At 51.0% G+C, this 16099-nt stretch overlaps 8 protein-coding genes across 8 annotated transcripts; 5 read left to right on the forward strand and 3 right to left on the reverse strand.

The window, feature by feature from the left end:
- Nucleotides 1-739: 739 nt before the first annotated feature.
- Nucleotides 740-971, forward strand: CABS01_11554 (uncharacterized protein; the record flags this gene model as incomplete). The annotated part of the gene is made up of 2 exons (XM_060544909.1): nt 740-773; nt 832-971. The coding sequence occupies 2 exons, from the start codon at nt 740-742 to the stop codon at nt 969-971; spliced, it is 174 nt and encodes a 57-aa protein (XP_060397324.1).
- Nucleotides 972-1789: 818 nt separating this feature from the next.
- CABS01_11555 (uncharacterized protein) lies at nt 1790-1972 on the forward strand (the record flags this gene model as incomplete). The annotated part of the gene is made up of 1 exon (XM_060544910.1): nt 1790-1972. One exon carries the CDS (start codon nt 1790-1792, stop codon nt 1970-1972), a length of 183 nt encoding a protein of 60 aa, XP_060397325.1.
- A 382-nt stretch (nt 1973-2354) lies between these two features.
- CABS01_11556 (methyltransferase) lies at nt 2355-3410 on the reverse strand (the record flags this gene model as incomplete). Its single annotated transcript, XM_060544911.1, has 4 exons — nt 2355-2479; nt 2540-2842; nt 2922-3158; nt 3215-3410. The coding sequence occupies 4 exons, from the start codon at nt 3408-3410 to the stop codon at nt 2355-2357; spliced, it is 861 nt and encodes a 286-aa protein (XP_060397326.1).
- Nucleotides 3411-4854: 1444 nt separating this feature from the next.
- Nucleotides 4855-5422, forward strand: CABS01_11557 (uncharacterized protein; the record flags this gene model as incomplete). Its single annotated transcript, XM_060544912.1, has 3 exons — nt 4855-4913; nt 4976-5004; nt 5190-5422. The coding sequence occupies 3 exons, from the start codon at nt 4855-4857 to the stop codon at nt 5420-5422; spliced, it is 321 nt and encodes a 106-aa protein (XP_060397327.1).
- A 468-nt stretch (nt 5423-5890) lies between these two features.
- On the reverse strand, nt 5891-7300 carry CABS01_11558 (PhoD-like phosphatase; the record flags this gene model as incomplete). Its single annotated transcript, XM_060544913.1, has 2 exons — nt 5891-6178; nt 6260-7300. The coding sequence occupies 2 exons, from the start codon at nt 7298-7300 to the stop codon at nt 5891-5893; spliced, it is 1329 nt and encodes a 442-aa protein (XP_060397328.1).
- Nucleotides 7301-8746: 1446 nt separating this feature from the next.
- CABS01_11559 (uncharacterized protein) lies at nt 8747-10537 on the forward strand (the record flags this gene model as incomplete). The annotated part of the gene is made up of 6 exons (XM_060544914.1): nt 8747-8970; nt 9037-9187; nt 9262-9355; nt 9409-9626; nt 9700-10383; nt 10445-10537. 6 exons carry the CDS (start codon nt 8747-8749, stop codon nt 10535-10537), a joined length of 1464 nt encoding a protein of 487 aa, XP_060397329.1.
- Nucleotides 10538-11256: 719 nt separating this feature from the next.
- CABS01_11560 (carboxylesterase) lies at nt 11257-12982 on the forward strand (the record flags this gene model as incomplete). Its single annotated transcript, XM_060544915.1, has 3 exons — nt 11257-11725; nt 11785-12374; nt 12449-12982. The coding sequence occupies 3 exons, from the start codon at nt 11257-11259 to the stop codon at nt 12980-12982; spliced, it is 1593 nt and encodes a 530-aa protein (XP_060397330.1).
- A 237-nt stretch (nt 12983-13219) lies between these two features.
- On the reverse strand, nt 13220-15151 carry CABS01_11561 (MFS transporter; the record flags this gene model as incomplete). The annotated part of the gene is made up of 8 exons (XM_060544916.1): nt 13220-13507; nt 13561-13592; nt 13659-13869; nt 13938-14205; nt 14298-14470; nt 14526-14629; nt 14685-14889; nt 14951-15151. 8 exons carry the CDS (start codon nt 15149-15151, stop codon nt 13220-13222), a joined length of 1482 nt encoding a protein of 493 aa, XP_060397331.1.
- Nucleotides 15152-16099: the final 948 nt, after the last annotated feature.

The raw sequence follows: 16099 nt of genomic DNA on the forward strand, positions 1-16099 counted from the left end.
TGCCGTGTTATCGTGTGTTCAAGGGCAGGATAGCTCCGACTCCTCATCCTATCTTCGCGGGGCACCAACTACGACACTTGCCAGTGATGTGAGTAGATGTTAATCGGAAATATCGAGAAGAGTACCAGCAATAACGTATAAGCTTTGGTACAAACCTCCGTCGCAATTCGGCGCGGCGAAATACTCCCAGTTACGGCCCCAAGAAGCGTGACATAATGGCTTCGTACTACTCGACTATGTGATGAAGTCGTGTATCATTTCCAATGCAGCTAATGCCCGCTTCAGTCGTGCTGGAGGTTAGGAGACTCTTCTCCGGCTCGATGGAGGTGTGACCCGCAATCTCATCAGTGAAACCCGCCCGAACTGTGATCATTGGCAACTTGGATGCTGTGGTGCAACAGCCGCTCCCGCAAATTTCCACATTTTGACCCAGTGCTTGACGTCACTGAAGACACATTATACACGCCGCGATTGTGGCGCTCGATTTACGCAATGCACATAACGGTAACATCATATTCGATGGTAGCCGTGGAAATCAAAAGACGAATCATATGTATCATCAATATATTTTAAATACATATACCTTACTGTTATCAATACCTCATAATCAAGAGTCACTTTTGTCCTGGCTCTTGACTGCAAGCTCTCGAAATACTCTTTCCATACACATAACCAGAATCTTCCACACATATCTCAACTCGTCAACTTCATTCTTCAAAAAGGACGTTCCTTCTCCAACATGCCTCAATACCAGCCTCAAGCCGACACCTTTAGTATGTCAAATTTCTGCCATATCCTTCGTGGCCGGGGCCGAATACTGACGATGAACAGAGGACCCTTTCAGCAAGGCTGAGGCCAAGCAGCAGATGGCAGAGCAGCAATACGAGGAGAGGAAAGAGCACTCGAAGAGCGGTGCAAACACGCAGACGGGGCACCATACAAAAGTCGTCAAGGAACCTAAGCAAGACTGAAGTATGGTTGCTTGGGACATATTAGGACAGGTAAAAGCGGCAGCATGCCTTCTGTTTGACCAATTATCTTCACTCGGTTCTTGTGCTTCGTATTGCTAGGATGTTACGAGGCATGGTTGTCATCATGTCTTATTCAAATCATTGATCAAGTACCATTGTAAAATTGCGATTCACGGATGTAGTCGAAAAGTGACTCTCTTCTAAATTTCTCTCATCTTCGAGCCTATCAAAGATACAGCTGTTATGAGCAATTGACATCGGATGGGTACCGTCCTCGGAAACTCTTACATCATCGCCTATAGCTTGAACTGAACCTTCGTGCGCCTGGAAGCGAGCTTAGTCCGAGGTCCTTCCTGTAATAGCTACAACAATCCTATGCAGCCTTGGCCTTTTCTACCTAGAACTGATATGGCTTGCAGGATTCATCAATGACTGCATCTTACACGTTGGAGACCAAGCTGTGGTTGTGCCAAGCATAATCCTGCAATCCTTCGAGCGCACCTTCCTTGATCAGACAAGCTTCGGGTAAGACCAAGACTCAGGCTCAGATTGCAACATCTTATAAGTATCTATGCACTTGATGTTTTCACTTTATCATTCTTTCATCAACGAAGGTACTAGTCTTCAACCCAGCCCCCAGTATTTCACTCACCCTCACAAACCCTCCTGCGGAAATTTTGTTAGCCCAGCCTTGGCTTTCGCTTGCCGCACTTTCTCCAGATTCTGTGCCATACACAATCTTGTAAGCGTGGCTTCCAGATCGTTGTCAACTTTTTCCCTCGTCTGTCGCTAACGGATGAGAAAGCTCAACGGTCAATATGGTGAAGATCAGCCTTGCTCTTCTCGTAGCTGTGGCATCAGCTGCTCTCGCCGCTCCTGAGGCTATCGGCGCTCGCCAAGCCGCGGGATGTCAGCCTTCCGAGACTGTTTGCCGTGATGGCTGGGCGTGGTGTTGCAGTGGCTCAACTTGCTACGAGTTCGCTCCTCCTACGGCCTGCTAGGAGAATGCGACTACTTGTTGAGATTAGATGGTAAAACCAGAGAGGATCAAGCTGATGGTATGGACTTAGATCTCATCTGAGAAAGTCACTGAGAATGGATAAATTGAGACTTCTACTAAGATCATTTGAGATCGAATATGACCTTCTCGATTACAGCGGTGCACGGGATGCCATGAGTTTCGAATTTAACCATACGGAAGAGCGAACAGGATAGCCCATCAGTCTTCTTTAAAACACGACATCTCATTTTCATAGATGATACTAGCTTGCGTCTCAAAACTACACATGACAGACGCCACAAAGCGTGTAAATAATGACGTGATACAAAGACTCATAGGTCGACCAACCAAATTTCCAAGAATTCCTTTCATACATTTACAACTCACGCAACGGGCTTCTGAGCCATGAAGACGTTCGCTGGGAAAATGCCGCCCTGCTCAGTCATCTCCTTTGTGTATCTCTCCTCCAGGTTGGTATAGATTACCGGATCCATATCAGGAACCAACACTACATTTGGTAAGTGAGGGTCGGCTTACGGCAAAGACAGATTGCTTCTAGTCAACTCACTTTGGGCGTTCCTGGCGACAAGCGGAATGGTGTGCATGAAGGGCTCGATGGAAGATTTGACGGCGGCCTCGTCGCCATGCACTTTACCAATCCCACACTCCACTCGCTCGACCTTAACGTTTTGGAGACCGGCCATCTTCATTGCCTCTGGAATCTTGGACGCGTATTTACGATCCATTCCCTGCTTCTCAAACATGGTCCCAATGATGTTAATGAGATCCTTCAGTGACTGGGGTTGGTTCGGCTGGTCTGGACTGATGTCCAGCTCCATAATCTGCAACCAGCCTCCCGGGGCCAACGTATCTTGCATCAGTTAGACTAGAACGCGCGCAACCCATCAAACAGCAGCCCGAACCAACGAATTCAACAACCGATGACTTACCGGCGAGGTTTGCGATGGCCTGCTCAATGCCGGACCGGTGGGCGCTGTGGAGAACATTGCGAACGTGGGTCAGATCGAACTGGCCCTTTAGATCCCCGGCCGGTGGATCGCAAACGTCGTGGGTTACGTAGCGGATGTTGCCCTGAGCTGACGTGGGCAGGAAAATGGTTGAAACATCGGCGCCGACCATGTGCGCGGATGGTGGAACCTGTTTCTGCAGGTCCCGTAGTAGTGTTCCTGTGATATCGCGTGTTAGAGGTCCCATTTCACAGTGCAGTCGAAGATTGAGATACCGTCGGCGCAGCCCATATCGAGAATCCTGAGCCCGTCCTTCGTGGTATTCACTGGCGCGAAAACGATCTTGTCTTTGAGGCACATCTGGATCCAACGATGCTGGACTTGAAGGCGCGTCAGCTCGGCTTGGACATCGCCGACCATGGCTAGGTACTGGTTATCGGCTTGGCCATTGTGTCCGGTCTGGCTACTCATGTTGGAGTTCGTTCTGAACGTGTGTTTGTTGCGATTCAATAGAGAATGGATTGGGATGCTTTGCACCCTGAAGCCATCAAGAGCTCCACGGAGGACAAGATGATTAAATGCAACCTCCCCGTCCCATCTTCAACCGATCACAAGCTCTCTAGTGTCTGCCCAACATACGTGATCGGCAAATTTAACAAGCTAGCAAGCTCTTCGTGTAGACTGGAGTCTAAAGGCTACTGGTATTCTAGAAGGCGTTTGTGAAGGTGGTATAGGATCTAGATTTCGTAGACTTCCGCATTTGGCTCACTCCGAGTTATGCATAATGTCTAGAAGACATGAGCATGAACTCGAGTCACTGGCTGACAGGTCGACTCAGCAACAACTGAACACTAAATCTCTACTGGCAGGAGGGGAAAATAGGGATATCATAGAGGCCGAACAGGCGAGCCTCGCGTATCTATCGCGTGACGATTGCGATTGCGATAGCGATGTTGAACGTGTCAAGTTACAGATATCACGAACACGATGAGATCCGATAATATCAGTAATACTCAGTCTCCAATGACGAGCGCGGCTGGACGAACTCGTGTGGTTCAGATGTGGCGGCTGATATGTAGATGCAGGGCGGATGACGGCGTCGATATGTTCTGGAACTTGACGTGAGGGAGGGTAGGGACGGAGTTGCGGGTTCTGGGTGCGGGCCATCGCTCATGTTTGCTTTTCCGGGACAGCACAATTAAACATGTGTCTGCCAGATTGAGCCACGCATCAGACTACAACCAGTCGCAAGTTGTACAGAGGCAAAACGTGGAGAACTGCCGAGGTTTGTTTCTTCTGGTACGAATACGGAGCTGATGCCAGGTGGATGGATGATGGAAGTTCTGTATCCGTAATTGACTTCGGGAATAAAGGCCCGCCCGGCGTGCTCCCACTCGGGATCCCATGGGCCGTCCGGTGTCTCCCGGCGAAGATCAGGAACGAGAACGACTGAAGATTCGGACATATCGATGTCATTCTTCGGGCGATCCGAGTAAAGTAGTTTCTTCAAGGGCCTCTCATGCAACTTACCTCGATGCCGTGATTTTGGAGGGGGGAAACAGATGGGTTACAACACTGTGTCACATCGGCCGAGCCAAGCGGGCGATCCATGCTCCTGTGCCGTGCGTATCTGCGTATACTTGAAACAGTTAGGCCCAATCTTGAGTTAAATAAGCAAAGTCACGCCATCCCTGGGCAGCGTGCAAAGAGCCTAGGGTTACAACACCGTGGACTCCCGTGGGAGATAGGCACATCTTTGATGATAGGAAGGGAGGCAGGGCCAAAGAGGCACAGCTGGAGGCCAAGCAAACATTTACTGTAGGGCTGTTTCCATGTCTCTTTTGCAAATCTCTCTGTGCATGGCGAGCTTCCTTAAGCGAGTCAGTCTAGCTGATCCCGCTCACACCTTCCTGCAATGACCGTCCGAAGATCCGAATCTCTCATGCTCATTGGCTCCACTTCAAGACAGTCAAGGTTTGATGATTGATTAAGACTGTCACAATCTTACAGAGTACAGACACAGAACACTCATACAGTCACGTCAATCCGTGGCTGTTGGTGTGCCGTGCCGTGCCGGGCCTTTTTAATAAGCCTCGGGCACCCCCTCATCCGGCCATCGTCAAAGTGTTTCGAGTTCCTGTGTTCGTGTCCTTCAGTCCCTACGACATCGACGAGAGTGTTCGGTTGAGCTGTCCCGCCTCGCCTTCGAGTTGATCTCGACAAACATACACATTCATTCCTTTTGAAAAGACCGCGAGAACGAGAAGAACTCGTCGCAATATTTCACAGACAAGATGAAGACATCCATCGCTTACATCATCGCCGCGGCCCTCTTCGGAGCTACGCAGGCTGCCATCACCCCGATGAACAACATCATTCGTCACGAGTACAACCTCAACGCCAGAGCCGGTGTTCACGGCAACATTGAGAGGGACGAGCCCGCTGTTGCCCCCGAAGGCGATGTTCTGCAGCCCATTGTCTAAAGAATCGGCGCTTCCATTTGCACGCACCCAAACACGCGCAATTAACGTCGCCCCGTCTTCAATTGTCGGATACGGGTCCGAGCCGGGTCACTTTCTACCCCGCGGCTTTGGCCCCCAATCTTTGAGGGCCTTACACCACGATCGACTTTCAACTTCAATTCTACGCATGCTTTCAGACATGCGACCTAGGGTACAGCGATGAGGAGTTTAGGCGGAGACTGAGATAGGAAGTGGGCGTTTGAAGGATTCTTTTTGACGGGTATGGAAAACATTTCGAGGACGAGAGCAAGACCAAGGGATCGGAAGGACTTTCGGTTGGCAAGGATATTCCAAGGCAAAGCGAGGAGCGCCGGCTTAACGGATTGAAGCCACGATGAATGCAAACTTTTCAAGCCAAACCCCTACTTCTCTGCGCGTGCACATTTTGATGATCCTTCGACTCCACGAGCTCGGTAATGAGGCAGTCGATCACCTGGTGAACTCCCACGTGTAGTTCCACACTTGATGCCCATCAACGATAAGCTCATAGTCTACCGTCCATCGGCCCTCCTCCGACGTGTCAAACGACACCCGACCAAACTTTGAATTTCCCCACGGGTGCGAATACACCGAGACGTCTGTGTCCTCAATCTGTCTATGGAACCGATCGAAGGGTTCATAGAACTGGTTCAAGGGCGAAGTGGAAAATTCAATCACAGACTTACCACCCTTGTCGCTAGTGGGCGGAAAGATCGTCGTCGCGTGCTCATGCCTGTCCTAGTCAAAAAGAAGCAAAAAATTAGCTCAAGCAAACTATTGAAATCTTTGGCAGGGTCGATCAAACAGAGACCAGCTTACTCCACTCAAGATGATAGCTCCGTCCGTTTGTCTCATCATCTCCAAGATCATGTCTCTCTCCCACAGATATCCCGACCAGCTATCGGCCGAATCGGGGCCCCTCCAATTTCGCGTGAACGGGACGCTGCCGACAACGACTTTCCACGACTTTTCTGTTTCAAGCCACTTTCGCAGGTCCGCTAGCTGCGCCGCGCCAAGCATCGTCTTCTCAGGCCCGTCCGCCATGTTTTCAGCCGATCGATAGCGCCGCGTGTCTAGGACGAAAAACGAAACGTCGCCCCGGCGGAAGGTGTAGTGCGTTTTGCCGACGCCATACTGCGAGGGAGGGTTCGCGTGCCCTTGATAAGACCAATATGGCTTCATGGCGGACTGATAGAGACCTGTCTCGTTCGCCGCCCAGTCGTTGATGATCTCATGGTCGTCGTAGACGTGCAGCCACGGCACAGATCGAAGCGCGGGTGACCAGCTGGGCGAGGCATAGACTTGACGGTATGCTGTGGTGTAGTGCTCTGGAGTCCAGCCGAGGGCCACTGGCAGGTCGATGTAGATGAAGTCGCCCAGGAAGAGCATCATGTCTGGCTGGTTCACCGAGACATGCCGGTCCAAGTACTCCAGTCCTTTGATGCGCAAGCCATGATCCAAGGGGTTGTAAGGGTAGAAAGGCTTGATGCAGCTTGTGGAGATGAGACTCCATCGCTTTGGCGAGAGGGCTGCAGTCCTGAAAGATCCGGCATGGCTGGCATTCGTGGTGTAGGTGTACGGCGTGTCTGGCTCCAGCCCTTCAAGCAAAAACGTCCCGGTATGATCATCGGAATCAGCGATGACGATTGTCTGCGACTTAGTAACCTGGCCATCTCCCTCGGAAGGCGCCCAACTGATCTTGACGTAGTTTGTATGGAGAGCTGGCGCTCTTACAACGATCCGCGCCGTACCTTCATCCATGTAGCCCATCCGAGAGAAGGAGAGATCGTGACTCTGGTGGAGTACGCTTCCTCTGTAGATGAAGTCCCATACGGACCCAAGTGACAGGATGTTCAACATGACTGTGACCAAGGATGTAACCGGCGATGACCGGTCAACCCAACCCAAGAGTAGAAGCAGCCATGGGTGGTGTTGCCTAGAGGCCCGCCGCGAATTGGGCAACAGGAGCCTAGCAACTAGAGAGACTGCATACAACGCGCAACTCCCATAGATTTGATTGAGATATCTCTTTCCAAGTGGATGCTATTTGCTTGTTAGAATACGGTTCATCGATTCATAAGGGGCAAGGGAAAATATGACACATGTCAAGACTCACGAATCTTGTGAACAGGATTGCCAACAACCTAAGGCTGAGAGCTGCCACTGCCGTAATGGCGTCTAAGACACGAGTGAGAACCATGTCGAAGTCTTCGCTCTGATAGAGTTGTGAATTTGCTAGGTTGACGAGACTCGAGATGAGGTGTGTTCCAAGCCTGTCAGATTCACGAGACCATACACCGAGTTTGAGTTGACAAATCGACCCCAGACGTTGACAAAGGCGAACGTCCAAGAAAGGGCGCTCAAGATTAGACTTTCTGCCTATTCAATCTATGGACCCGGAACCACGGTCATGGTACTCGAAGTGGATTTGAAGGATGAACACTCTCCCCATCACCACGTCGCGTACTTCCAATTATCAACACACGTGCAATGCCAGTGCCGTCACTCATGGCCGGGAACAATCAACCTCGTTATGGACTCTGTCAGGCCGTCATCCCGAGCCAAGTGCATCTTTCCAACCGGAAAATGTCCCTTATCACTTCCCGGATGAGCAGAGTCGCCTTCGGGAGCATACCGGTGGGCCGCGGCGTCGGGACCCCACTCCGATGGACGTCTTAGACGATCGCATTTCACCACGTGGGCGTCCGAGGCCCGTGGGATGACAAGTTTTCTCACCCGAAGGCGGAGATCTACCGGGAGGAAAATATGACGGCCAAGCTCCGAGCACAAACTTCACACACTAATCAAAGCTTGTGCTTACAGCGTCAGTAACGTAGTTGGTAATGGATCTAGAAAATATAGCCTGAATAAGGTGAGGCGACTACAACTTATTCCTCCAGTGTGCACCCGGCGGCTCCCGCATCTCGGACATCTTCCGGTTAACTTAGCCTTCGGCCCCGATTTCGACTGCGGTGTTCATGCCGGAGCACGTGGTTGAGACAACGTAATGAATGGTTGAGGCAACTGCTTTCTTCCTTCTTAATGCCAATAGTTCGGCAAAATGCTTTTGTACGAAGGAGAGCTCAGAAGAAGGAATGCAATAGCTTGAGTTTTTGAGTGGATGGCTTCTTGACCCATACGCGTCCCAAGAATTTGGTTCGAATCAAGGATTCCACGTGGTAGTCTGCGAGGCACTCAGAATCAGCGTACATCATGCATTCGCGGTACTTATAACCAGGCAAACCGCGCTCGGTGCTTTTGTTGCAGCATACTTCTAAGTCATCGTCGACCACAAAGTCATCCAACATGGAGTCCACGTCAGCCTCGGTATTCGACACGATTGATCATGCAACCAAGAAGGATGTCGGAGTCATGGTATCGTCCGAGAGTGATATTGCGTCATCTCAAGAGCCCACTCCTCCTGCCAGAACCGCTGGGAAGCTCGACGTGCTGGTCCAAGGTGTCGCCTTGTTTTCCGATGGCTACAACATTCAGATCATCGGATACATGAACACCGTTCTGGCTAAGCTGTGAGTCTGCCATATGAGCAACAAATTTCTTGTTGGAGACAACGTTTGACGGACAAATGTCATCAGTTATCCGAAACAGATGACGAATGCCGTTAAGACAAGGCTTTCTAATTCCATTCTGATTGGCGACATCTTTGGCATGCTCATCTTCGGTCTTTGCATTGACAAGTTTGGTCGGCGAGTTGGAATCATTCTGACCACTCTCTTCTTGGTTTTGGTACGTCGACACCTTCGATATGATCGGTCAAAGGAGATTTGTCTTATCGAGAGCTGTTACTGATAGCCAGCTAGGGTATCGTCATTGCTACTGCTGCCCATGGAGCCTCCATTGAGGGAATGTTCTGGATGATGGTAATCGGCCGCGGTGTTGCGGGTGTCGGTGCTGGTAAGCAACTTTAGCTGGCCGTAACGGGAGGTTGAAGACTGACAGCAATGCAGGAGGAGAGTACACAGTCTGCACCTCGCAGGCTCTGGAGTGTGCCGACAGCACAGAGGCCATGCGCAGGAGACGCGGAATGCTCGTCGCAGTTTCCACAAACGCCGCAATCATCTCTGGTTTCGTCGGATCTAGTATCGTCTCTTTGATTGTCATTGCTGCGTATAATGGTCAAGCAAGTGACGGAATTTGGCGCATTTGCTTTGGAATTGGAATTTTCGTCAGTCAACCCAGCTCGACGAGTGCAAACCTTCCAAGTACTAAATATGAGAGTAAACTGACCATCTTCTCAGCTTCCTTTGGCGATCTTCTTCTTCCGCCTACGGCTCGTCGATTCACAGCAGTACCAGAAGCACGCCATTCAGCGCAACATTCCGTATCGTCTCGCCATCAAGTTCTACTGGAAACCACTCCTTGGATGCTGCAGCGCATGGTTCCTCTACGACGCCGTTGTATACCCCTTCAACCTTCTTGCACCAACTCTTGTCTCCGGCTTCTCCGCCCAGCAGACAATGATCCAGTCAATCGGCTGGTCCGCCCTAATTAATGCATTTGCCCTTCCCGGTGCCTTCATCGGCGCGCTACTGATGGACCGCATTGGTCGCCGTCAGACTTACGCCCTGGGTTGGGCCATCGTCTGCGTCTTCGGATTCGCCATTGGCGGCAGCATGATTCAGCTCAATAACGTATTCCCGCTCTTCGTCACCTTGTATGGCCTCTTCCAGACCTTCTTGTCTGTTGGCCCTGGAGACTGCAACTTTTTGGTCTCGAGCGAGTCCTTCCCTACACCGCTTAGAGGTCACTTCCTCGGATTTGCTGCCGCCATAGGCAAGGCAGGGGCTGCTATTGGCACGACTGTGTTGAGTGCGGCGCTTGCGAGCTTTGATGAGAAGTTGAAGGGACAGCAGGCGATCTTCCTCATCGGTAGTGGCATTTCGGTCGTGGGTACTCTTTGTGTGTGGTTCCTGATTCCCGACGTAAGTTGCCTTTGGTCTTTAATTTCATCTCTTCTGCTGGATCCATCTAACAGTTCACTAGGCTCCGAAGCATTTGGAAGACGAAGACGTTCGTTTCAAGAAGTATCTTGAAGCCAACGGCTATGACACGAGCCAGATGGGTCTCAAGGCGTAGTATTGGGTTTTGGGTCTGGTGCTTGAGGTATTTCGGAACATTAAAGGTGTCCGTCTTATACCGGAAATAAACTATTATCTCTCAATTCAGTTTTCTGCAATTCATCTTGCATGTTGGCATTGCACATTGGTTGACTTGAAGAGAAATACTTAGTGCAAGGCTGGTACTTTGTCGCTACATGTGGGGTTTAAGTTTACATGGCTGATAAACTCCCTTCTACGGCAATGGCGATGAAGCCTCAAGTTCAATTGCATTTCGAGCCGTGGGAATCTTCTCATGACATGTCTTTCCTGACATTGATCTGCCGAATTTCCATGCATTTCCAACGACAGACTCACTCGGAGGCCCAGAGACGTTGGCAAGCTTCTCTCATGAGTAAGGTACTTTGGGCATCGAACCCTTGATCTTGGCCACTGCAACTCAGCCAATGACACAACAAGTTTGTGCATATTGGTGGGTAACACCGTTCGATACGATCGGCGCAATGAAGCTAGCCACGGGAATGGCTTCCGTGGTAAGATTAGCGGCGTGGACAAGCGGCATGGGGAAGCTGCATTAGCCTGCGGAGGACCGCCAGCGGCCGCCATCATCTATGGAAGATACAGGGGCAGAGAACCTCAGTAAGCGAGATGTAGATCCGTCAGCATAAAGACCAGAAAACGATGATGCCTCGTGTCATCCCGCTTTTAGTTCGCTTTTTCCTTTAGCATTCCACAAAGATGCGTTCTCTGTTGGCGGTAACGAGCCTGGCCATCCTGGCATTGAGCGACAGTTATGCAACTGCATCATCAACAGTCAGATGCAATGCTACAGACTTGCACACCGTGTCCACCTCGAACGGACTGATTACCGGTCACCCGGCGTCGAACAGCTCCGATGTTCTCGAGTTTCTCGGGATTCCCTATGCGAAACCTCCAGTCGGCGACCTGCGATTCGCTCAACCGCAGAGGTTCAGAGGCAATGAGTCGTTTGAAGCATCTCACTTCGGCTTCGACTGCCCACTTTCGCCCTCTCGCCAAGTTGACTACCCGAACATGACAGCCCAAGCGCAGCGTATCATTGGATATTTCGCTTCTGCTGCCGGGACGCCCCAAAGCGAGGACTGCTTGACATTGAACATCTGGACAAAGCCAACAGCCAAAGCTCTCACCGCTACCAAGCCAGTCATTGTCTTCTTTTACGGTGGACGTAAGTGACAGAGATCTGTAATGCTTCGAGTCTTGCGTGTCACTAACAGGATCCCCCAGGTTTTGCCATTGGCAACACCAACAGTCCTTTCTACAATGGCAAGTACTTTGCAGATGCCCAAGATGTTGTCGTAGTCACAGTCAACTACCGCATCAACATCTTCGGGTTCCCAGGTGCCCCGGGTCAGCCTCAGAATCTCGGCTTGAGGGACCAACGCGCGGCCGTAGAATGGGTCCGCGATAACATTGCCGGCTTCGGCGGTGATCCAGAAAAAATCACTATCGCGGGCCAGTCCTCAGGCGGTGTCGCCGTGGACTACTGGTCATATGCCTACATCAAAGATCCCATCGTAAACGGCCTCATTGCACCGTCTGGCAATGCCTTCAGCTTCCCGCTCAACAGCCCAAATGTGACTGTGCGAAACTGGAACACCGTGGTCGCGGCTGTGAATTGCACCAATACTACTGATACTATGGCATGCATGCGAAGTCGGAAATGGGAGGATATCAAAGCTGCAGCTGCTGCCATCAGGCCGGCGTCATCCAGCAGCGTTCTTCGCGGTATTCCACCGTTCTATCCTTCGGTGGACAACAAAATAGTCTTTCCTGACTACGTCTCATTGACACAATCTGCCCAATTTGCCAAGCTGGTGAGCACTTCTTGTCTATCGTCTTGTCTTTTTAGTCAAACTCCCTAAGCCAGCAGCTAATCCTCAAATTATAGCCGATTCTCTTTGGGAACAACCACAACGAAGATGGATACTACAGAATTCCGGCGTACGGCAACGGCGTGATCCCGACACAGGCGCAAGTCGAATCATTTCTGCTGGAATCCTTCACCTGTCCGAACTCTCACCAGGGCCAGGCCCGTTCAGATAACAAAGTCCCTGCGTGGGTCTACCGATACTTCGGAGATTGGGATAACACAAGACTCTTCCCGACAAGTGGCGCGTACCATGGCGTCGACTTGCACATGATCTTCGGCGCCTCAGGGGACGTGAGTGGAATTCCGCCGTCCGATCCGCAGAAGGAAACAACTGCACTCATGCAGAGCGCATGGGCGGCCTTTGCCAATGATCCGGCGGATGGGTTGAGTTCGGTCCTCGGGTGGCCGAAGTTTGATCAGAAGGAGGAGTCGCTGATACTACTGGCACTTGAGAACAATCCTGAGCCACATTTTGTCAAGCCCAGCGCGTACGATGCGCCGTGTTCTACAGTTACGTTGGGAGCGCTGGGAACTGCGGCACCCTCTTCATGAGTTTTGGTCACTTGATCTGTAACTCGCTGAGCTGTATTAATGGCACTGACCGTCGCATGCATATTTCGGCAGCAGTTGCATGCCAGCCTGATGAGATATTGAGATTATGAAACTTGCTACATCTCTAGGTCGATAGGCTTGGGTGTTCCCCGTAGTAATAGTGATTACTTCTGACTTCACGTCTTTCCAAAAAGTTTGCCTCCATCTCTCCAGATCCGCTTTATCTTGTCTCTCTACTCAGTAGACGTAGAAGTTAGAGGCGTTGGGATCAGCCTCTCTCTTCTTGCGGTTGGTGCGCATCAAAGCCAACTTCATTCCCCAAGCGCAAATGACAACTCCGATAGAGAACCCGATGCTAGCAATCATTGCAGTCAAGAACCGAGGCTTATCAGTGTCTGGCCAGAGATAGGGAGTGTAGATGCTAGCTGCGTTGCCGAGGGTATTGGCCATGGCGATGGCAACCGCCTTCTTTTCGTCGGTTTGACCAAGAGTGGATGAGGTCCACCCGAGAATCAAATTGTTCACCTGTGTCTCGTTTAGTTCCATGTGCAGGAAGGACTGAGCCAGTATCAACTTACACCATATGTGGCTCCAACAAACAGCATGATACCTATCGAATAGCATTAGCATCGACAGTGGAGTATTGGTGTCAGGGGAAGAGTCCAGGGCTTCTTACCTGTGTAACGAACTCCCACGTTGAGAGATGAAACGCCCATGACAAAACCAATGCAAACGATGAGCTTGCTGATAGTAATGTGCCACGTGCGCTCGTTGTACTTTCCAGATGACCAAGGGACCAGAACGGAGAAGAAGGCGGAGAAGACGTAGGGCGGGCAGGTCAGCACGAGACTGACGGTGGTGCTGTAACCAAGCGTCTTGACAACAGTCTGCGTGTCAAATATCAGTCTGAGGTTCGCAAAAAGTACTAGGCATTTTGGAGAAATGAGGCACATACAGGCAAAAAGTTCTTGAATCCGTTCGCTGAGAGATGGAGGTTGTCCATAAGACAGAAGACCCACGTCCGCCAATCAGTGCAGGCCTCTCGAAGACCCGTCCAGACGCTGGTACCCTCGCGGCGGTCTGTGGTATCGTTGTAGATTCGGGTGTGTGCGAGCTGCCGCTCCTCCTCGGTGAGCCAGCGGGTCTTAAGGGGGCTGTCGGGCAAGAGGAAGAAGGCGAAAAAGGCGACGAGGATGGAAACGGCTCCTTGGATGATGAAGAGCCTACATTAGAAAATGTCAGACTAAGTACTATTCTCCTAAGAACGACTTCCGTTGTTGTGAAAAAGGAATTGAATGAGCAAAAAGAGGCTCACCACTGCCATCCAGCGAGACCCCTTACGCCTCGCATTCCTGAGAAAATGGGAGCTGCAATGAGCCCAGAGAATGCACTTGCGGCCATGTTGCCGGTGTAGAAGATAGCCATGCGGGCTGAGACCTCCTTTCTGGTATAAAACATGCTAAGCATGTAAAGAGCACCGGGGTAGAACTGTCCTTTGATGTTAGGAAGCAGCTTCATATCGAGGATTCAAGTGGTCTCTTACCGGTGCTTCGGTAATTCCGAGCAGAAAACGGCAACCCAGCATCGTCCCGAAGTCATGGCACTTGTAGGTCAATAGACTGACAACAGACCAAGCCATCATGAAACCTTGAGGTTGCTCCAGTAAGTAATTGTTCTGCTCGTTGTATATTGAGCGACTTACCAGCCATGTAATACGAGGGACGAACCCGGTTGAGAACCATGTTGGAAGGGACTTGGCCGACAAGGTATCCGACGAAAAGAATGGAAACGCAGGTATTGTACTGATTGCCTTTAAGGCCTAGGTCCTCGTCCAAATCATCGAGTTTGCCGTTAATCATCGCATTCCTGTCGAGGAAGTTGAGGAAGTACATCAACCATAGAATAGGCTGTGATCTTCCGTTAGACTTGTGCCGTCTTAGAGAGGAACGGGTGATGTTTGTGGCATACCAGAATGTACCAGTCAATCTTCTTCACTAGGGCGATCTCCTTCGGGTCTGTCTTTGTGTGGGCACCGAACTTGTCTACCTTCTCAATCACGGGCTGCTTCATGAGAGCAGGGTCGTCGGCAGTCAAGACGTGTTCCATCTGATTGACGGCAACCTTCTCCTGCGAAGAGATGGGCCTCTCGCCATGTGCGTTGTGCGCCATTGTTGTCTTCGTCGTTGGAAATGCACCCGCTCTCAAAGAGGGAAGAGAAAAGTCGCTGAAGAAGCAGTGCGGAGCAGTTGGGGAGATAATTCGAGGTTGGACAAATTTCCGGCCGGCGATCCTGCTTCAAGGTTTGAAAGTGAAGGCTGGCGGTCCTCTAAGTCCACGAGTTGAAGACACGACGATGGATCAAGGTCCGAAGAAGCACAGATATATACTTTCAAACCCCAGCTCTTAATTACAACCTTCGTTCGACCGGCGAGCCGTTCGCAGCCATCTCCTCGGGTCAACAAGCGCGGAGCCAGATGAGCATAATCGGTGGAGAAACCATTTGCGTCCCCCATGGGGTAAATGGGGCACGACGGCTTTTCCGCGAAGTGCGAAGTGCGGAGTGCGGGGAAAGGAAAACAGGCCAAGACTCTTGAAGAGTTGTTCACATCCCGAACCAGGACTCGCATATTTAGTCTGGAGGCGCCCCTTTCAAGTCTCGGCGGACGGGGACTAAAGTTGATTAGCACCTTGGCCTACCTCTCAGGCTTCTGGGCTGCCGTAGAGCCAAGGTCAAAAGCCAATGTTGATTCACACGGCCCCGGATGCCTCTCTACGCTTCACGACCATGTTGCTCTCCCTAGATTCTGAATTATTGTACACAGATGTCGTTCAACGCTGTCAGAGAACTGTTCATCGACGAGGAAGTCGAAAACGTTAAAGGCTTACCTTCCAGTCATCACAATTACCAGGGTTCTATGACTGAAGGTCGGTACTCAACACAATCTGCGCGCGACAACGCGCCCGCCATCGTGGTCCCCTGTTGGTCCCTGCCACCCAACTCACAAAAGCTTGGCGTTGATGGCGTCGAAAGACATGTTTTCCATAGCACCCCCATGCGCCTCTCCCAATATGCCAAGGTCATCACGGAAAAGCCATAGGCGGAAAAGCCACGAGAAG

This window comes from Colletotrichum abscissum (assembly GCF_030869225.1).
Source record: "Colletotrichum abscissum strain IMI 504890 chromosome Unknown Scaffold_32.1, whole genome shotgun sequence".
NCBI classification, from domain to species: domain Eukaryota; kingdom Fungi; phylum Ascomycota; class Sordariomycetes; order Glomerellales; family Glomerellaceae; genus Colletotrichum; species Colletotrichum abscissum.